This window comes from Tamandua tetradactyla, chromosome 20 (genome assembly GCF_023851605.1).
Source record: "Tamandua tetradactyla isolate mTamTet1 chromosome 20, mTamTet1.pri, whole genome shotgun sequence".
NCBI classification, from domain to species: domain Eukaryota; kingdom Metazoa; phylum Chordata; class Mammalia; order Pilosa; family Myrmecophagidae; genus Tamandua; species Tamandua tetradactyla.
This window is the reverse complement of record NC_135346.1, coordinates 21,188,030-21,210,245: the sequence shown is the minus strand read 5'-3', so window position 1 is coordinate 21,210,245 and position 22,216 is coordinate 21,188,030. Positions and strand designations below refer to the sequence as shown.

Genomic DNA, 22,216 nt, shown 5'->3' with positions numbered 1-22,216 from the left:
CTCTGAATTTTATTTACTGAAAATTTTAAACATTTTTTATTGTGAAATATAATATATATACAAAAAGCAATAAATTTCAAAGTACATTGTACCAAGTAGTTATAGAACAGATTTCAGAGTTTGCTATGGGTTACAGTTCCACAATTTCAGGTTTTTCCTTGTAGTTGCTCCAAGACACTGGAGACTAAAAGAAATATCAATATAATGATTTAGCAGTCCTACTCATTTGTTAAATCCTATCTTCTCCATTACCAACTCCTCCTTATCCTTTGATCCTTCTCTCAATATTTAGAGGTATTTGGGCTATGGCCATTCTAACTTTTTCATGTTGGAAAGGGTATCAACAATATGGGATAGGGAGATAGAAATAACTGATATTCTGGAGAGGCTGACCCCTTTGGGTTTCAGGGCTTATCTGGCCTAGGAACCATCTGGAGGTTTTAGGTTTCTGGAAAGTAATCTTAGTGTGTGAAACTTTTGTAGAATCTTAGATAGAGCCCTAGGTGTTCTTTAGGGTTAACAGGAATGGTTTTGTTTGGGTTTGGGCAAACCATAGGAATTAGCAGTAACTAGCTGAAGCTTGCATAGGAGTAGACTCAAGAATAGCCTCTTGACAGTATTTGAACTCTCTCAGCCACTGATAACTTATTTTTCACATTTCTTTTCCCCCTTTTGATCAGAAAGGCATTGTTGATCCCAGGGTGCCAGAACCAGTCTCATTCCTGGGAGTCATATCCCACATCGCCAGGGAGACTTTCACTCCTGGATATCTCATGTCCCATATAGGGGGGAGGGCAATGATTTTCCTTGCAGAGTTGGGCTTAGAAAGAAGCCACATTTCAGCAACAAAAAAGGTTTACTGGAAGTAACTCTTTGGCATAACTATAGGAAGCCTTAGCTTCTCCACTACAGAAATAAGCTTCATAAGAACAACCCTCAAGATCAAGGGCTTGGCCTCTTGACCTGGGAGTCCCTAATGTCTGAGACAGTATCAGGGGTTTCCCCAGTTTAATAGTTCCATAGTTTTTCTCCAATCCCGCAAGGGACTTTTATTTGCTGATATTTTGTTTAGAATTTAGCCATCTATTTTTATAAAAGAGATTGGTCTATAATTTCCTTTCCTATTCAGGTTTGGATATCAATGTTATGCTGGTAGCTGAATGATTTAGGAAATAGTTCCTATTTTTCTATTTTCTGAAAGAATTTTGTGAATTGATGTTAATTCTCTCATAAATATTTGGAAAAATTCACAGGTGTATATTGGAGTAGGAGTTTTTTAATAACAATGTTAATATATTTAACAGATATGATTAATCTTTTTCTATTTCATCAGTTTTGATGTTGTGCTTTAAAAGGATTTTGTCCATTTTACATAAACTGTCAAATTTATTATCATAAAGTTGTTCATAATATCCCCTTTTAAAAATCTTTTTGTAATAACTGTAGAATTGGTAGTGATGTACCTTCCTTCATCCCTGATATTGGTAGTTGGTGTTTTATTTTTTTCATGATTAATCTTACTAGGAGATTTTAATTTTATTAATCACTATGGCTTTGTTGATTTTCTCTGATACCTATTTATTGTCTATTTTATTGATTTCTGTCAATTTTTATTTTAATCTTTATTTGCATTTGATTTGCTCTGTTCTTCTCCTAGATTCTACAGATTAAAATTTTGATTATTGGCTTTTAGTCTTCTTTTATAATATGTGCATGTAAAGAATTAAATTTCTCTATAAGCCCCGATTATGTCAGATCTTAATTTTTACCCAGTACAACATATTTTGTAAATGTTCTGTTGTGATTTCTTATTGACCCATAGGTTATATAATACAATTTTGAAATATTTGGGGGATTTTTTGTTGTTTTTAATTTCTGGCTTAATATTACTCCAGTCAGAATTCATACTCTGAGTCATTCCAATTATTTTTTGAGGCTTGCTTTATGACCCAGAATACAATTTTGATATATTCTGTGTCACATAAAAAGTATGCACTCTTCAGGGTGCTACGTATGCCAATTTACTCAAATATGACGTCTGTATTGCTCAATTATTTTATATTCTTATTGTATTTTTTGTCAGCTTATTCTATCAGGTATTAGAGAGTTGTGTTGTCTCCCACTATGATTGTGGATTTGTCTATTTCTCCTTTATGTTCTGTCAATTTAACTTTATACTAGAACTAGGAGATCTTTCTGGTAGATTTAAGTCTTATTATAATATTATGTCTCTTTTTATCTCTAGTAATGCATCTTTCCTTAAAGTTCCCTTTGTCTTTTGTGAATACAGCTACACTAGAGAAAGGGGGAAAGAGAGAGAGAGAGAAAACATAGCTGAATTTTTCTTAAATCCAGTCTGATGAGTTGGGTTTTAATTGGATTATTTAGTCCAATTACATTTAATGCACTATCTGATGTCTTCCCATTTATATTGACCATTTAATTATTTTCTCTATTTGTCCCTTGCATTTCTTTTTTCTAAATATTTTTATCTTTTTTATTATTCAAATACATATTTTCCATTTAATAAATTTTTAAGTTATTCTTTCAGTGGTGTTCTAGATATCACAGCATGCATTTTTCACTTATAAGCGTCTAATACAAATCACTTAATTGTACTACTTCCTTGATAATGCTTAGACCCTTAGAACGCTTTAACTCCATTTACCCCATCTGCCTTTTACACTATTGTTATGAATAAAAATTTTACAAATATTTCAAATCCTTCAAGAACTACAAAAATTGCTTTGTATAATCAATATTCAGTCACTATTCATTTATATTTACCCATATATTTGCACTTTTTGCTGCTCTTCATTCCTTCCTTCCATTCTGTGATTCCATAAGGGTTGATTTCCTAAAATCAGGTGTGACTGCAATTAATTCTCCCAGTTTTTGTTTATCTGAAAACTTCCTTCTTGAAGGAAATGTTTGCTGCTAATAGAATTCTAGTTTGGTAGTTACTTCCTTTCAGAACTTGAAAGACAACATTCCTTTGTCTTCTAGTTTCTTGATTTATGTTGAGAACTCACCTTTCCATTTTGCTGTTGCTCCATTGAAGGTAATGTGTCATTTTTGTAGTAACTTTTATGATTTTCTCTTTGACTTTGACCTTCAGCATTCTTTCTATAATACAGTCCTTTTATTATTATTATTATTTATCCTGATTGGGTTTTACTGAACTTCTTGAGGGGTTAAGATTTTTCATCAATTTTGGAAAATTCTTGTTCATTTTATCTTCATATATTGCTTATTCCTCATTCTTATTCTCTCTTCTTTATAGTGTTCCAATCACATGCATGTTAGGGTTTTTCATTATGTCTCACATGTCAGTAATGCTCTGCTTTGTATTCTTCATTTTTCCTCTGTGCTTCTGTTTGGATATTTTATATTGGCCTGACGTTCACTAATCCTAAATAGTTTTAACTTTCAGATACTGTATTTTTCAATTTTTGAATTAATGAAAAATTTAAAATTTCAATACGTGGGTGAAATTTTCTGTCTTTTTCTCTGTTTTTTTCTATCTTTCCTTGTTTTTAACATATTAGTCATACATATTTTAACATAATTGTCAGTTAATGATAGTATCTGGATCATTTGTGGAGTGCTTGTGTTGTCAATTTTGTCCCCAGGTTTGATTCATGCCATCCAGTTGTGTGTGTGTGTCCCTAGAATTTTTTTAATAGAATGCTAGATATTTATGCAAAAAGCTATCCAGGCTCTATATAATATCTTCTTCCAAAAGAGTTCACCTTTTACTCTTCTAGCTTGATAAAATAATGCCTAATCAAATCACTGTAATCTAAACAGGTACTGTGAATACTCAAGGTTCTTTGCAGTCTTGATAAGCCCCTGGAATCTTCAGTTGAGAACTTGGTATAGTCACCACAGTCTCTTCCCATGACTGGTCCCAAACTCGAATCACTCTGCTCTTCAAAAATTTTCCGCTTAGGTTTTTAGTCTTCTTCCTGGGGCTACCCCATAGTTGACAAGTGTCCTGAGGGGAAAAGCTGGCCATGAGCTTGACCCCTCCAGTCTGACAAAGGTCACTGAAATTACTCACCCATGGCAGGAGCCATTTGCCTGTTCTCAGACTTAGCAAATGTCCTCAGAGTAAACCTGACTTTAGAAGTCGGGTCACATGTCCAAGGACTTAGCTTTGGGAATCAGAGCCCCTTCAGTTCTTATGATATCATCTGCTATCTGATGCTTCAAACAGATGATTTCTGAATTTTAATTGGCTTTTATGGTTGTTTTCTGCTGCTAGATAATCCATCTAACCTAAAAGCAGAATTACACCAAATATCTGCATAACTTTTGACCTCAGATTACTTAAAACTATTTTTTTGTAACTTGTAATAGTAATAGTAAAAAAGAATAATAAATAGTAAAGAAAGAGGTGAAGTAATTGTGGTCTACACTGCTTCCAGAATTTCTGCCCCACCCCCACCAGCATGTGTTAAACTCACTATAATACTGTGTCTAAAACCAACAACAAAAGAATGGTAAACTATGCATATATAATAGAAACATTTGAGAAAATAAGATTGAAATGGGTATGATTATCAAGATGTTTGGCTTCCATTCTGTTTTGTTTTGCAACAAGAGAACTAGCCTAGTTTTCTGAAGGTATGCATTCAGATCACAATTACTAATAAATTCTAATAATTGAATTTTGAATAATAACTGAGCTTCAAAATGTGGATCTATGTATTCTACACTGAAGTCTAGTGATGGCCTCTAGAGAGCAAGGAAGGATTTGTGCTTTAGGAGTACACCAAGATAAGGTGGACTCAGGATGCTTATTGGGGAAGTCTCATGTGGGGGAGATTTCAAACTGGGGTATCCTGGCATAAACAAAACAAGTAACTTGGATTTCCATGTGGCTGAAATAGACTGGTGAAAACGCCAATCAAATTTCTTACTGGTTATCACACATAAAAGCCATTACATTTAAATTTAAATAACTAATGATAAGTGGAAAAATTAAAGATGTACCATAGTTTTTTTGCAAGGAGATTAAAAGGATCATATTCATATCTTATATATTTGCTTGTGTTTAATTTGGTTCACACTTTTATTACCGCCTTACTTCAATTTTTAGATTGGATGAAGATTAAAAGCTATATTTCCGGAATGAAATTTAACATTCAGTATTTCCCCTTTCTATTTCATTATATCTTTAGGGAAAAGAGTAATTCAGGGGAAAATGCAGTTACATAAACTTTGGTAGAATGATATTTGAGATTTAGAAATAAATATTTTATATTATAAAACATGTCCTTCAATTGCTCACCTTGTGCCAAATGTCCAGTCCAACGAACCGTGTTTAAAGTTATATCCATATAAATTTAACAAGCTGGAAATCACACTATCAGCTTACTTGATTCATTGAAAACACCATAAAACAATTACAATTCAGAAAAATTCATTACTAGTTCATTTATATGGGGCTAAATGAATATTTATTTCATAGAAATGCAACTTGAGCATGATTGAAAAAAGCAAATTTATACAAAATATCTTAAGTCTACATTGAAGAACAAAACATAAGATAACTCGAACATCAAAAATACGTCACTATATTGCTGATAAGAATTGTCCATGTCTGCAAAGTAAAAAGTCTGATATAACCTAATAATAAGACCTGAAAAGAATAGCCAAAGACTCAGAAGAAATTCCCTAAATCTTTTGAAAAGTGAGTAAATCTGCAGAAAAACAAAGAGAAATGCATACATTAATCTACATTTGAACTTCTAGTTATAGGGCAAAATGAAGAGCAAAGAGACATATGATACCGTTGAATTCTCTGAAAGGATTTAGGGTTTATTTAAGGCTCTAGAGATTTTTTAATTTATTTTTTGTTTTGTTTTGGTGTTTTTGCATGGGGAATCAAACCCGGGTCTCTGGCATGGCAGGTGAGAACTCTGCCACTGAGCCACCATTGCCCGCCCTCTGAGATTTATTTTTAAAGGGTTATATCAAACGGTGACTTAACAGTTTTACTTCATGAGGGAGATGAAAAGTTATGTGAGTTTTTCTCTTTAATTGTTACTTAGAAATTATCAACATTTAAAAAAATTTTAGTAATAGGGAGTGTTTATGTAGCATTTACCATCTGCCAGGTAGGTAGCATTCCATAGCAACCAAATAAAATAGGATAATCGCTAGCATATGTAGTGCTCATAATGGGAGAATGGTCACAATTTTAGGATATTTAATATTTTAATGATGGGCATGTTTATATAACATATGGAAAAAATTAATATGCTGAATTTTGTGCTCCTGCTATTCAGGTAGTTTAGGCATGAGCAGTGAAGAAGAAACGCCTGGGTAGTGATAAAGAATTTCCAACACCCTGGCCTTGAACAGATGAAGTTTTGCATCAACAACAACAACAGAACATACAGAAATTCAATATTACATACAAGTTTAAAGTTTTAACTAATAGGGCATATTAACTAATTTAAGAAATTCATTAAAATAACATTTCTCATTACACTTCAGTGATTCAGAGTTAGGGAAAGATTAACTTTTTGATGATGTCAACTATGCCAAAATATACATAGTACCTAGTATAACTAAAACTAGTAAGTATAATTAATACCAATAATAAAGCAAAAAAGAAATGAGTTCTATGAGACATGCATACATTTGGAAGAGTAGTACGATATTTAAATAGCAACACAATTTCTTAAAAGAAGGACATTGCAGTGGGAGTTTATTTTGCCAAAAAAAAAAAAAAAGAGAGGTTCACTGCACCAATATAATACTTAACTGAATACAAAGCTATTCCTGTAGTTGGAATTTTCCTTCACTTCTCTCCCAGTGTCCTGAACCAAGAGGTTGGGGATAATCGGCCTCAGGAATTTGAACTCACCAGTTCCAGAGTCTCCCGTCAGACACACCTCGTACTGGTAGCTCTGCGACAGGGTCCCGGTGCCGCTCACGTCCACCAAGTGCCCGGGGAAGTGGCCCTCGGGCCCCGACGCCGCCCTGGGCCTCGCGCACAGCCGCAGCGCCACGAACAGCAGCACCGAGAGCAGGAAGAGCGACGAGACCGCGGCCAGCGCCACCACCAAGGACACGGTGAGCGAGTCGGCCTGGGCGCGGGCCGGGGCCGCCTCCGGGAGCGGCAGGTAGGGCTGGGAGAAGCCGTCCACCAGCAGCACGTGCAGCGTGGCGGTGGCCGAGCGCGGCGGCTCGCCGTTGTCCCTGACCAGCACGACGAGCCTGTGCCTGGGCGCGTCGCGCTCGCTCAGCAGCCTGGCGGTGCGCACCTCGCCGTTGTGCGCCCACACGCCGAACAGCCCGGGCTCCGTGGCCTTGAGCAGCTGGTAGGACAGCCAGGCGTTCTGGCCCGAGTCGCCGTCCACCGCCACCACCTTGGTCACCAGGTAGCCCGCCTCGGCCGCCCTGGGCACCAGCTCGGTGCAGGGCGCCGAGCCGTTGTGGCGCGGGTAGAGCACCGACGGCGCGTTGTCGTTGTCGTCCAGCACCAGCACGCGCACCAGCGCCTCGCTGCTCAGCGCCGGGGAGCCCGCGTCGGCCGCGCGCACGCGGAACTCGAAGGCCTGCAGGGCCTCGTGGTCCAGGGCCCTGAGCGCGAACAGCTGCCCGTGGTCGGCGCTGACGGAGACGAGGGAGGCCAGGGGCAGCCGCGCGTCCTGGGGCGGCAGCAGCGAGTAGGTGACTTGGGCGTTGGGGCCCGAGTCCCTGTCGGTGGCGCTGACGCTGCCGATGTGCAGGGCGGGGCTGTTGTTCTCGCGGACGTACAGGGTGTAGGAGGTCTGGGTGAAGGTGGGCGCGTTGTCGTTGACGTCGGAGACGCGCATGGTTATGCTGTGCTGGGTTTTCAGCCTGGGGGTCCCCAGGTCGGTGACGGTGATGGTGACGTTGTACTCGGCTCTGCTCTCTCGGTCCAGAGGGCGCTCTGTTACCAGGGTGTAGAAATTCTTAAAAGTCGGTTTCAGTATGAATGGCAGATTATCTGGAATAGAGCAGACCATCTTTCCGTTGTCTCCAGAATCTCTATCTCGAATCCGGAAGATAGCGACTACAGTCTCAGGAGCATTTTCGGGGATGGAGCCGGTGATTGAGGATATGGTCAGTTCGGGGGCGTTGTCGTTCACATCCACCACCTCTATGACCACAGTGCCTTTCCCGGAGAGGCCCCCTCCATCTGTGGCCTCAATTTCCACGTGGTAAGTCTTAATTTTCTCAAAATCCAACTTATTTTTCAGTCGGATTTCTCCTGTGACTTCATTTATTGAGAAAGTTTGTTTAATTTCATCTGTTGCTTGGAATAAGCTGTAAGAAACACTCCCGAAGTTTCCAGCATCTACATCCCTAGCCAAGACGCTCACTACTGGGGAGCCAAGGGGGCTGTTTTCCAAGACCTGGACCTCATATGGCGAGTGCACGAACTCAGGAGCATTGTCATTGACGTCCACGACCAGGATTCGGATCAGGAGAGTCCCAGACCTGGGTGGAGACCCGCCATCCAGAGCCGTAAGGGTTAAGCTGAACTCATCCTGTCGCTCTCGATCTAGCGGTTTGTCCTGCACCAAATCTGGGTATTTCTTGCTGTCACTATGATTTCGAGTGAGAACGTGAAAGTGAGACTCGGGGCTGACCTTGTATGTTTGAAGACCATTGCTGCCCACATCCAAATCCTGAGCTAATTTCAATGGAAATAGAGTCCCTGGCTGGCTGTTTTCCACAATTTTCAAGAGCATTTCCCTATCAGGAAATACTGGAGAGTGGTCATTTATGTCTTGGATCAATAATTCTCCTGGAAAAAATTGCACTGGTGTTTCCAGGAACACTTGGAAATGCAAAACACACGGTTCAATAGGACCACATAGCTCTTCCCGGTCTAATTTCTCCCTCAGAAGCAAATCTCCACTCTGACGGTCCAGCTGCAAACGCTGCTTGTCATCGTCAGAGACCACCCGGGCCGACCGGGCAGCCAGCTCCCCAGTTCCCAGGCCCAGGTCCTTGGTTAGATGGGCTATCAAGGAGCCGCTCTCTGTTTCTTCCAGCACAGAATAACGAATAGGCTCGGAGTGAGCCCAAGACAAGATCACCACCATCAAAATAAAGGCCATCACTTGCCTGTTTAGTTGAATTCTCTCTAGCGTCTTCATGTTGGAGTCCCGGTGTGTATAATCCCTTTTAGCAACCAGAAAAGACTGGGAACTTTCAATCCTGATTTCTTGTTTGGAGAAATTGTAACAAAGTTGTTTTTAACCTTAATTCCATGTAGTATAATGCTGCCCCAAATCTGTTGGTAACCCGGAGCTGCTTGCAAAGCTTCTTCCGTGTGTTTTTATTCTGTCTCGCAGCACAAAGGAATCTGCAAGCTTTTTAGGGCTCTTTATTCACAATCTTAGCCTGCAGCGCCACCCTGCGTCTTAGTGTTTGTAAGTCAAGGCACATTTTGGAAGTGTCCAAACCATTTTTTTTAGTGTATAGGGCTTTTATAAACTTTATTACATTGAATTGTGTAATTTATAATGTTTTTCCTTTAAATTGCATGAACGAGAACTTCTGTGAGCAGAAAGCAAAAGGATATCTCAGTCTCTCCACACTCCTGTCAGTGCAACTTAAAAGAACTGCATTTCCCCTTTGCGCACTTTAAGCTTGGAAGCTAACCTCCTATAAAATTTCAATCTAATTCATAACATATCTGTTTTTCTCCCAAGTATGTGAGTACTTTATGATGATGCAAAAGTTTTTTAATGTGTTCTATACCACACGGACCTAAAGGGAAACTGTTTCATCAGACCATGGGTTTTATTTCCTCTGCTGGTCTGCAAATCCTAAAACAGTTAAATAGAGACATATCGCTTTATTACAACGAACCCACATTCAATTTAGAAAGCAAATAGTATTTGAATCCTAGATTCATAAAAATGGAGGGGAAATGAAAAGGGTTTTACAGATAGGGAAACTGAAGTGGTAGAACTTGATTATTCTTTATAGCTATTATCAGGGTAATATCAAGATAAAATCAAGTGATTAAAAACCATGGAATTTTGTTAACGAAAAGAGGATTTAAGCTTCAGCTTATTTAGCTAAATAGATACAAATTATATTTTATAAGTTTGCCTGTTAACATAGTCATCCTTTGTGTCCCAGTTATCATATTGCGTGACCAGCTGATTCTGGGAAAACAAGAAGCACAGATTTAAAACATTTTAAAAGCCTCAGGCTTTGCCCAATCATATATGGTAAAGAAGGGAGACTATTAAGTTGATTTCAGCACAGTCTGCAACAGTTGAGCTTTCCCAGATACACTGAAGAAGAGGGAAACACTGAGACACAGTTGACTAGTGTATTGGTTACAGTTAGGATATTGGATGGAATACTTCTTACCTTGGCACATATAAATTTTCCCCCCCTTAAGCATCTTCTTTAACCCTCAGTTGAATGTAGCTGCCTTTTTTAAAACTATACAGATAAAATGAAGTGAGCTCCCAGTGCAGCTTTTACAATAAAAGCAAATAATTTCCTTTGATGAATACTTTTTAAAAGTATGTAAATAACCTCAGATTCTTATGGTGATGGAAAGATTAGCAAAAACTATTTTTGGAAGAAGCCTGGATTATAGTAGTCAATAAATATCAGTTGAATAAGTTAATAAATTAATCCATTTAAACAATGATGACTCTACCTATATAAGCACATTAGTATCACATCACACATCGGCCATGAATGTCTGAAAATGAGTACAGGTTCTGAGATATGAGAATATAATACATGCTAAGAACATTCAATTAATTTACTTTGATTCCATTCCTATTAATTCATGTAAGGGATATGGCATTGGCATAATGTCTGTTAGGTCTAGCTGGTTTAATGTTGTTCAAGTCTTCTGTTTTCTTCCTGAAATTTTATCCATCTGTTATTGAGAGTAGGGTATTGAAATCTTACTATTATTGTTCAATTATCTTTTCCTCTTTTCAGTGCTGACAGTTTTGTTTTACCTATTTATGTTTATTGTTATATGCATATATATTTATAATTGTTATATCTTCTTGATGGATTGACCCTCTCATCATTATAAAATATCCTTCTTTGTCTCTAGTAACAGGTCTGTCTCAAAGTCTGTCCTATCTGATATTAATATAGCCACTCCAGCTCTGGGATACTGTTTACAGGGTATATCTTTTTCCACTCATTTATTTTCAAATTATTTGTGTCTTTGAATCTTAAATCAGTCTCTTGTAGACAATATATAGTTGGGCCATTTTTAAAAATCCATTCTGCCGATCTCTGTCTTTTGACTGTAGTTCATAATCCATTTACATTTAATTTAGCTATTGATGCATAGACTTTATGTCTGCCATTTTGCTATTTGTTTTTCACATCTCTAATGGTTTTTTGTTCTATCCCTACATTACTTTATTCTTTTGTTGTTGTTGTTAAGTAGATATTTTCTTTTGAACCATTTAATTCCATTGTCATTTCTTTTACTGTTTTTTTTTTTTTTTAGTTATTTTCTTCTTGGTTGCTCAGGGGATTACAGTTAACATCTTAATTTATAACAATCTAGTTTGGATTGATAAAAATTTAATTTCCATAGTATGAAAGTTTGTTCCTATACAGTCCCATTCCCTTCTCTCGCCTTTATGCTGGTGTGTATAAAAATGACATCTTTATTTTTAATTTTTATTGTATAATATAACATACATACAAAAGAAAGAAAAAAGCAGTAGTTTTCAAAGCACTCTTCAACAAGTAGTTACAGGACAGATCCCAAAGTTTGTCATCTCAGATTTTTCCTTCCAGCTCCTCCAGAACATTGGAGGCTAGAAGGAATAATTTTTTTTTTTATCATCACAATTGACTGTTTTCTTTTTTGTGAAAAATAACATATGTACAAAAAAAGCAATACATTTCAAAGCACAACACAACAATTAGTTGTAGAGAAGATTTCAGAGTTTGGTATGGGTTAATTCCACAATTTTAGGTTTTTACTTCTAGCTGCTCTAAGATACTGGAGACTAAAAGAAATATCAATTTAATGATTCAGCAATCATACTCTTTTGTTAAACCCTACCTTCTCTGTATAAGTCCACCATCACCTTTCATCTTTCACCCACTCTTTAGGGGTATTTGGGCTATGTCCATTCTAACTTTTTCATGTTGGAAGGGGCTATCAGTAATAAGGGGTATGGAGATGGAACTAGCTGTTGTTCTGGAGAGGCTTGCCCCTGTAGGTTTCAGGACTTATCTGATCCAGGGACCCATCTGGAGGTTGTAGATTTCTGGAAAGTTACCTTAGTGCATGGAACTTTTGTAGAATCTTATATATTGCCCTAGGTGTTCTTTAGGATTGGCTGGAATGGCTTTGGTTGGGGGTTGGCAAGTTATGATATTTAGCAATGTCTAATTGACGCTTGTGTAAGAGTAACCTCCAGAGTAGCCTCTCAAGTCTCTCTCAGTCACCGATACTTTGTTACACTTTTTTTTCCCTCTTTTGGTCAGGGGATGCCAAGGTTGATCCCATGGTGCAATGGGCAGATTCATCCCTGGGATATACCATCTTTTAAAAAAAAGCTTTGTAGTTAACTTTACTGGTGCTCTTTAAGTGAATTAGACTTAAATGAAAGTTCTAGTGTCCTTTCATTTCAGCACAAAGGACTACCTTTAGGATTTCTTGTAGGGCAGGTTTGCTTATGACAGATTTTCTCAGTTTTAGTTTTTCTGGGAAATTTCTTATTTTCACTTATTTTAGAAGGATAGTTTTGCTAGATATAGAATTCTTGGTTGGTAGTCTTTTTATTTCCGCACTTTGAATATGTTTTTTTTTTAAACAGTGATTGTCAAATTGTTTCTTTCAAATTGATAGAAACTTTTTTTTTCCAAGTACAAAACATAACACAGAACCTCAATATAAAAAATATACACAGCTTCTCGGATTAGGGAAGAGGAATGGGCATTGGAGATACAGCTTTCTTTTCCCAACCTAAACCTTTTTTAAAAGTAATTAAAAATTAGTAAGTCAATTAATAAACAAACCCCTGACTCATTTAATTTTTTCTGACCCATTGGTTATTAATTATTCTTTGCCTGTTTTATTCATATGTGCATCCCATACAGGGCTGTGAGTGTTAGAAATGTTACATTCTCTGGGTGAGACAAAACAGTAGAACATGATGTCTTTCAAACTTTAGAAATACAGGAATACCACTTCATTTTCACCCTGAGTATGAACTACTACCTTTTGACCTCCGTGATTTCTGATGAGAAATCAGATGTTAATCTAATTGAGGATCCCTTGTATGTGATGAGTTGCTTCTCTCTTCCTGCTTTCCAGATTCTTTCCTTGTCTTTGCTTTTTGATGGTTTGATCATGGTGGACCAATGTAAAGATCTCTTTGATTTCATTCTAGTTGGAGTTCATTGATTGAACTTCTTGGATATGCAGAGTAGTGTTTTTCAAGAAATTCGGGAAATTTGCAACCATTATCTTTTCTACTATTATTTACCCCTTTGTCCCTTTTCTTTCCTTCTAGGACTCCTCTATGTGTATGCTGGTTTCCTGGTGGTGGAAACATGCAGTTCTCTCAGGCTCTGTTCATTTCTCTTCATTGTGCCTGCTCAAATATGCTATTGAGTCCCTCTAATAAAATTTTCATTTTGATTATTGTACTTTTCAACTCCTGTATTTCTATTTTTTAAAATAATTCCATCTCTTATTGATATTCTGTATTTGATAAGGCATTGTTCTCATGCTTTCCTTTAATTCTTTAGACCTGGTTTCCATTCATTCTTTGAACATATTTAAAATAGCTGATTTAAAGTCTTTGCCTAGTAAGCCCAATGTTTGGCTTTTTCAGGGACAGCTTCTGTTGGTTACTTTTTCTGTGTATGGGTCATGCTTTCTTGGTTCTTTGAATGTCTAGTTGTTGTTGAAAAGTGTTTGTTTTAAATAATATATGGCAACTTCTGTGATCAGATTCTCTCTCCTCTTTAAGGTTTTCTGTTGTTGCTCTTGTTGTTGTTTATTTTGTGACTTTTCTGAAATAATTGTGGCCACTGAATTCTTTACTCAGTTAGTTAAGTGGTAAGTTAATGACTGGACAGATTTATTTACATTCATAGAACCAGTAGTTATCTCAGTCTTTGCCAAGGGTCTATGTGCATGTTGTGGCACACCTTCAGTTCTCAGCTAGAAAGTTAACAACTCTGCCTTAGCTTTCACTTCCTGCTTGTAGAGATCCTCAAGATTAGCAAATGGTGATAACTTACAGCCTTCTCAGCTCTTTCCTGAGTATGTGCACAGCCCTGGTCATACACAAAGCCCTATACATGTGTCCTTTTAGAATTCCAGGAACATGTCAGACCTTTTCAAAGCTTCTGTTTACCTGGAGCAAATTCTAGAAGGTAGGACATGCTGGACAGGATTTTCTCAAATCAGTCCTTTCCAGCCCAAATAAGGCCAGACATACATGGAGGAGACAAAAACTAGCTCCAGTGTGCCCTGAAAAGGCTATCAGGTAGGGTGCCAAGACCTTTTACCGGGGCTCCCCACAGCTGGACTTACTTTGCCTGCCCAGAAGATGTTGCCCTTCAACTAACTTCCCCTATAACCCCGAGGAATCATAGCATCTCTAAGTTTCCTCCACCCTACTGGGTGGGTTGAAACAGTGGCTGCCACTACCTTTGTTCATGGCGGTTAAAACAATGACCTTCCTTAGAGCTGAGTCTCTAATGATCCAAAGTTGCTAATGATCACTGATCAAAAGCTATGATCAGTAATTGGCCATGCCCACCCCTGGTCTTGGGGGAAAGAATGTTTATGCCCCTTTCTATCACTAGTGGGCTAGCCATAGGCTGGACCCCATGGTGGCCTGCTTGGAGAGTGGGGGATGGGCATCAGTAGCCACCCAATTTGCTATTCTTTCTCATAATTTATCAGCCTCTTCCTCTCACTCTTCTCTGGATGTTGTACAGCATTCTTCTGGCCTCTGGAGTTTCAAAATAGTTGTCTCAGAAAGCTCCTGCCTGTTTAATGGTTGCTCTGGTGGAAGGACTAAGTCCTGAAGCTCCTTACTCCATCATCTTCCCACAAGTCCAATTTTAGAAATTTTAATCCACTTTACTTGATATTCCAGTCTGAAAACTCTCATACTTATGACTCTGGAACTAGTTCCAGTGGTGCTGATATCCCCAAGATGCTTAGAAAGGGCTCTTCTTATGAATATCAGTCCATCAAAAGTTCTGTGTTTATCCTCCAAAATTTGACATCATTGAACAGGAGCCCAGAGAATTGAATGAAGAAGACTGAGCCAAGACAATAACCAAAAAAATGGTAGACCTTCCAGCTGGAGTGTGCTTCTGTGGATGGTTTAAGGAATGAAAAGTTAGTCTGGGAGAGGTTCTAACAATATGTAGGATGACCACGGCGGACAAAGGTGGCTTCCTGTTGTACTTGATAAGTGCCAGATCATGCCTGGACGTATGTCTGTCACCTAGATGTGCTTCACACCTGTCATATTTTCAAATTGCAGGCCCATATGCTAAACATCCAGGACCTTGAGGCCTTGAGTTGTTGGTAAAATGGTCATGAATTTTGGCCCAAGTTGCCACCTAGGCTACCCACCTTGTTCCAGGTTAGTGCAAAATATATAATAGCTTTGCAGTGGGTTTTCTTTTTCATCCAGCAAGTTGTATGTGAAATTCAACCCCAGGGAGCCTCCAACTCTTTTAATACTCAAACTCTTCAAGGGCTTAAAAAAACAGGGACCTCAAAGAAAACAGGTTTCCATTTGTCTATGCTGACTGATACAAAATAGGGTTGAGGCATATGTCCTGGGGCAGCAATGAGAAGATAAATTGAGTATAATTCCCTAGGTAAAAGCCTCTGTTTGGGGCACTAATGCTACCAATGTGCAGGATAGGGCTGCTTTTATTGTTGACTAGTGAAGTAAATGGGATTTGGATAAAGACAAGGGAGTTGTCATCAATGTCAAAGTCCAGTACAATTACATTGTGCTGTATTTCTGCCTGGAGGTCCCCTAGCTGTGATTGAGATGGTACTCAGCACTGATCTCTCTGTTACAAGAAATACAGTTCTTGATAGATACTTTCATGAGGGGGAGATTGTCTTGGATGGAACAAATCAGTTTTGCATTACTGATGGAATTCAATCCCATTTTCTAAAAATTCACAACCATTATTTCAGGGGCAATATCTTGGATTACATTTTCTCTTCCTGCTCATTGTCACACATACTCATTACTTAAACTAAGATCATTATTTTGTCCAGTAGGTATTCCCCATGAATCAATTACTTCAGTTACAACTATGAGACTCAATTTTTCTCAAAATTAGTTTGCTTACCATCAAGATGAAAAGATTAACAATTTCTATTTGCTTTCATGTCTAAAGCCTTAGCAGACACCATGGTAACCAATAAATGACATTCCCTGTGATTTTTGCTTCATAGAGAAAATGCAGAGAAGTACTATCTAAGGGAGACTTGGTTCAGTTCAAACACATCTGTAGGGGTTGGATCCAAACTTCTACCTGTGCGTGGCAAAGAGAGCTAAGCTTCTAAACTTAAGACTTAGACTTGCAGAAGTGGAGCTGAAACCACCTGGAGATTTCTCCTCTCCCTCCCTCCTTCACCAAGATTATAAAAACCAGTACTGATATGAGGGAACCCTCCAGTAGGAGATGAGTTCTCAGTAAAATATTGCCAAGCACATGAGGAAGACAAACACCATGAAAAATAGGCTCAACAAATGAAAGAGTAGATACTTAAAAAAAAAATAGAAACTCAGAAGGTAAGGAAAGAACTTAAGAGTAAAATATTTCCTATCGTCAAACAGAAAAAGGAGGAAATGGTAATTGCACAATAAGAACAAGTTATAAAAACTTGCCAAATGGAAATTTTGAAACAGAAAAAGATAGTTAAGAAAACAAAAAATTCAGTATATTGGGTGAATCTTAGGTTGGTGGAACTTAGCAAGTAACAGAACATCAAGAATCAAGGAAAAAATATGTTAATATCAACATTGTTGGATACCAAAAACAAAGAACAGAAGAAAAATGAATTTAAATGTTAAAAAAGCTATAACCAAAGCACTGGTGAAGGGTATGAGCAGTAGACATAATAACTCTGAATTATGACTAACAGCTTCCTGGGTTTAAAAAAGCATTAACAACCTACTCCAAGAAAAAAAAAATAGCCCTATAATAAAATAATGGACTGTGAAGAAAAACTGTCATATGTTTTTTAATATCCTCATTTGCACGGAAGCAGCATTTAAGGATCAAGGGAGATTTATGAAAAGTATGGTGAATGACTTCACAAATTCTGATGGCTGATATTTGAACAACATTAGTCTTTTAACAGCCCCACATAAATACTTAATATTGTCATCCCTTCTCTTTCAGTGTTAAAAACTGGATTGTGAATTTTAAGAAATATTTAAATTACTTATGAATTGATGTATTTTCAGAGAGAATACGCTAACTACAATTATGTTTGAGAATAAATGATTGGTTACTTTTTAAGTTTTTTAAAGCTTTTGGGATCATGCATATCTCATTTCTTTTTTGATACTATTAAGTCTAACCAAAATTCAATAGCTGTGTCTATTAGAGGCCAGGAAATTTAAATATGGTTTTCTGGAAGTTAATTTTATAAACAGAAAGGCCTTGAAATTTGCCATTATTTTACACTTTATTTTTGTTTAATCTCTTATTTGTTTTTGAAATCAAAGATGTGAGCAACACTCAATTTGGAATCCAATTGGAGATTAATACAGTAAAGTTCTCTGAGTATCCAGAAATCTCAACAAGCCAAAAGAGACCATTAAATAATAAATTGGCCCTATGGAGATTGGGATTATTTATTACCCCAAAAAGGGGGAAAAAAGGATATTTCAGATTGTATATGTTACCACACATACACACAGACCCAAACCCATTGAACTGTGCAAAACAAGATAAACAATGTACTAAAGTTAATAGTATAATTATGGTACTGTTGTTTCACAAATTGTAACAAAGCTACCGCACTAATGCAAAAACTGCTGTATGTGTAGAGAGTATATGGGAATATTGTACTTTCTGTATGATGTTTCTGTAAACCTACAACTGCTATAATAATTTTTAAAAAGAACTATCCTCTACTATATCTCCCAGGTGCTGCACAACCTGGGACTAAATCAGCAAATAAAGAGAAGTCTTGGTCAGAATTCTCTGTGCTCTTGATAATCTTCATGAAAACTCAGTTTAGTGTGAAAAGAAGAAAAAAAACTGTAAGAGCCACATTCAAACATCTCTATCAAGTAATTAGTAAAAGGAAATATTCTTTCTCCTGATTATGAAGGATTCACGAATTTGGATTTAACTATAATACAAAATGATACTATTTCAATGTAATAATAACTAGAGTTTAATGTATGATTGAAGGCAGGGTAATCTTAAATTATTTCCCCGTTTTTGGAGTTTCCAAAATCTTTGAGAAACTTCTGTTCTCTTCTGGTCTCCCCTATGAACAACTCCCACAAAGTTCTATTTCTGGATGAGAAAATGCCTACGAGAAGAAACTTTCCTAGTAAGTTTCTTTAGGTAGACTCCAAATATTTTGTTACTTAAAAATGAGCTTTTCTTATTTCACTCAAAATAGCCATGAAAATTTAATGTCTTGATTACTTCCAGATTTGATTCTTAATCTCAGCTAATTTTGACTTTCATAATGATATTGCTCTGGCCTCTTCAAAACTCCCTATTCTTTGTACATCTTCTTTTAGTTATACTGTAGGAGGTAGAATGCTGAAGTGGATGGGCAATGTTTATCTCAGAAGGATAATACGTAATCCGAAGTCAAAGAAAATATTTCCCTCATCTATCACCACATAAATGCCACCAGGTAATAATAATAGAGTAGGGCTGGACGGGACACTAGTTTTACCAGAAGGCATTTAGAGATCACATTTACATGTGCTTTCTTGAACTAAAAAATAAATGAAGCTGATAACATTTACCTATCAATTTACAAACTGAATGATCAATCCGCCAGACGCCTTACTGAAGACTGTCTTCATGTCAAGTGGCAAACCGATTAAAATAGCCTGAGTTTAATTGTTTTCTCAGGTATCATAAATACACTTCAGGCAAATGTGAGAGTAAGTTTTCATAAAGTGCTTTAATTTTTGCCCACCTATGATCACTATAAACCTGTGCAATATTGAAATATTCATTGTAAGTGCCAATACAGAAACGGAAGAAAATGTATTACTTTCATTCAAGTCCTATGCCTCTAAAAATGGTACACTGATGTATCTCAAAGAAAACATATCCTTATCTACAAACTTCGTTAACCATAGACAAAGTGGCTTTAGGAGCATTATGCAGAGCATTACATAAATACGTTCAACAAAGTTAAATCTAAGATTGATGGGTTGGAACTCTACATTGCTTTGGAATTTAGAATTTGAATTTGAAATTAATTCATTCAAACAAGCCTATTTGAAATCACAATTTAAAATAAAATGAATTTATTTTTGCCGGGGTATTAGGAAAAAAGGGATAAGTTGATATTACTTTAGCAAGATAAAAAGCAGATGAAAAAAGGAGAATATGCGTGATTACATTGGAAGCAACATAAAAACAATTTGCTGTACCAAATAAAGACATATCAATATAAAGTAAATACTCATAGACAACATGCCTAACTACTTTTTCTTCTTTAGTGAAAATCTAAGCTATTGGAGTTTTGCTCTAATCCCGCTCAATGTCTTGAACAAGACCACTGGGGAGAATTGGCTTCAAGAACTTAAACTCATTTATCCCAGAGTCGCCCATGAGACACACCTCGTACTGGTAGCTCTGCGACAGGGTCCCGGTGCCACTCACGTCCACCAAGTGCCCAGAAAAGTGGCCCTCGGGCCCCGACGCCGCCCTGGGCCTCGCGCACAGCCGCAGCGCCACGAACAGCAGCACCGAGAGCAGGAAGAGCGACGAGACCGCGGCCAGCGCCACCACCAAGGACACGGTGAGCGAGTCGGCCTGGGCGCGGGCCGGGGCCGCCTCCGGGAGCGGCAGGTAGGGCTGGGAGAAGCCGTCCACCAGCAGCACGTGCAGCGTGGCGGTGGCCGAGCGCGGCGGCTCGCCGTTGTCCCTGACCAGCACGACGAGCCTGTGCCTGGGCGCGTCGCGCTCGCTCAGCAGCCTGGCGGTGCGCACCTCGCCGTTGTGCGCCCACACGCCGAACAGCCCGGGCTCCGTGGCCTTGAGCAGCTGGTAGGACAGCCAGGCGTTCTGGCCCGAGTCGCCGTCCACCGCCACCACCTTGGTCACCAGGTAGCCCGCCTCGGCCGCCCTGGGCACCAGCTCGGTGCAGGGCGCCGAGCCGTTGTGGCGCGGGTAGAGCACCGACGGCGCGTTGTCGTTGTCGTCCAGCACCAGCACGCGCACCAGCGCCTCGCTGCTCAGCGCCGGGGAGCCCGCGTCGGCCGCGCGCACGCGGAACTCGAAGGCCTGCAGGGCCTCGTGGTCCAGGGCCCTGAGCGCGAACAGCTGCCCGTGGTCGGCGCTGACGGAGACGAGGGAGGCCAGGGGCAGCCGCGCGTCCTGGGGCGGCAGCAGCGAGTAGGTGACTTGGGCGTTGGGGCCCGAGTCCCTGTCGGTGGCGCTGACGCTGCCGATGTGCAGGGCGGGGCTGTTGTTCTCGCGGACGTACAGGGTGTAGGAGGTCTGGGTGAAGGCGGGCGCGTTGTCGTTGACGTCGGAGACGCGCACGGTTATGGTGTGCTCGGTGTTCAGCCTGGGGGTCCCCAGGTCGGTGACGGTGATGGTGACATTGTACTCGGCTCTGCTTTCTCGGTCCAGAGCTGTGTTTGTCACAAGAGTGTAAAAATTCTCCACCGAGGGTTTCAGGACGAAAGGGAGATTGTTCGGGATGGAACACATCATCTTCCCATTGTCCCCAGAGTCTAAATCGGAAATACTGAAAACAGCCACCACCGTCTCCGGAGAGTTCTCTGGGATGGGGCTGTTAACCGACGACAAGGTCAATTCCGGCGCGTTGTCGTTCACATCCACCACCTGAACTATGGCTGTTGATTTTCCGGAAAGGCCTCCGCCATCCTTGGCTTCTATATCAACCTCATAAGTACTTACAGCCTCGAAATCCAAATATTTGACTAGCTGGATAGCACCAGTAATTGGGTTTATATGAAAAGTTTTGCGAATTTCTTCAGAAGCATGGAGAAAGGCATATGATATTGTCCCAAAATGTCCTGTATCTAAATCAGTAGCTGACACGGTGATAATGACAGAGTGGAGGGGGGTGTTCTCTAGAATTTGAACCTCATAGAGCGACTGGGAAAATTCTGGAGCGTTGTCATTTATGTCTGTGACCAGGATGTGGACCTGGGCTGTACCCGACCGGGGTGGGGACCCGCCATCCAGCGCCCTGAGCGTTAAAACGAGTTCCGCCTGCTCCTCGCGATCTAGCGCTTTGTCCAGCACCAGTTCTGGGTATTTCCTTCCGTCTCTCCGACTGGATGTGAGAACGTGGAAATGGGAATTGGGAAGGATTGTGTAGTTTTGGAGGCTATTTCTTCCCACGTCCAAATCCTCAGCAATTCCTAAAGGAATTACTGTTCCTGGTGGAGTGCTTTCTAAAATTTTCAACTGCATTTCATTTTCAAGGAATACAGGGGAGTGGTCATTTACGTCTACGACCTGGAGCTCATTTGTAAATAACTGCAAAGGGTTTTGTAGTAATATCTGAAAATGCAGTATGCATGGCTCTGTGAGCCCACACAGTTTCTCTCGGTCCAATTTCCCATTCAGGATCAAATCACCGGTCTGATGGTTGAGCTGGAAATGCTGTTTGTTCCCTCTGGACACAACTTGGGCCCCCCTCGCGGCCAGTTCCCCGACCCTCAGCCCCAGATCCTTTGCTAGGTTGGCTATTAAAAAGCCCTTCTCTTTTTCCTCAACCACAGAATAGCGTCTCGACTCAGACCCAGCTAGAGACCCACCAAGAAAAACTAAGAGAAGCAGGACTTGCCTTTGTCTAAGAAAGCGCTCCCCTCCGGCCTCCACTGCGCTCTCCGCCATCTTCTTCCAGGATATGTCGCCAAGCAGAGCCTCAGACAAGGCTGGGGAACACAGAGTCTTTTGTTCCCAACCTTTGGAGACAGCCTAGCGGAGAATCTTTCCCAGAGGTTCTGATTTG

The 22,216-nt window shown here is 39.5% G+C and overlaps 2 protein-coding genes across 2 annotated transcripts; both read right to left on the bottom strand.

The window, feature by feature from the left end:
- Positions 1-47: 47 nt before the first annotated feature.
- Positions 48-17,585, bottom strand: LOC143663868 (protocadherin beta-4). The gene has a single exon (XM_077137218.1). The coding sequence runs from the start codon at positions 9,147-9,149 to the stop codon at positions 6,774-6,776; it is 2,376 nt and encodes a 791-aa protein (XP_076993333.1). The 5' UTR covers positions 9,150-17,585; the 3' UTR covers positions 48-6,773.
- Positions 17,585-22,113, bottom strand: LOC143663869 (protocadherin beta-3-like). Its single transcript, XM_077137219.1, has one exon. The coding sequence runs from the start codon at positions 22,096-22,098 to the stop codon at positions 19,750-19,752; it is 2,349 nt and encodes a 782-aa protein (XP_076993334.1). The 5' UTR covers positions 22,099-22,113; the 3' UTR covers positions 17,585-19,749.
- Positions 22,114-22,216: the final 103 nt, after the last annotated feature.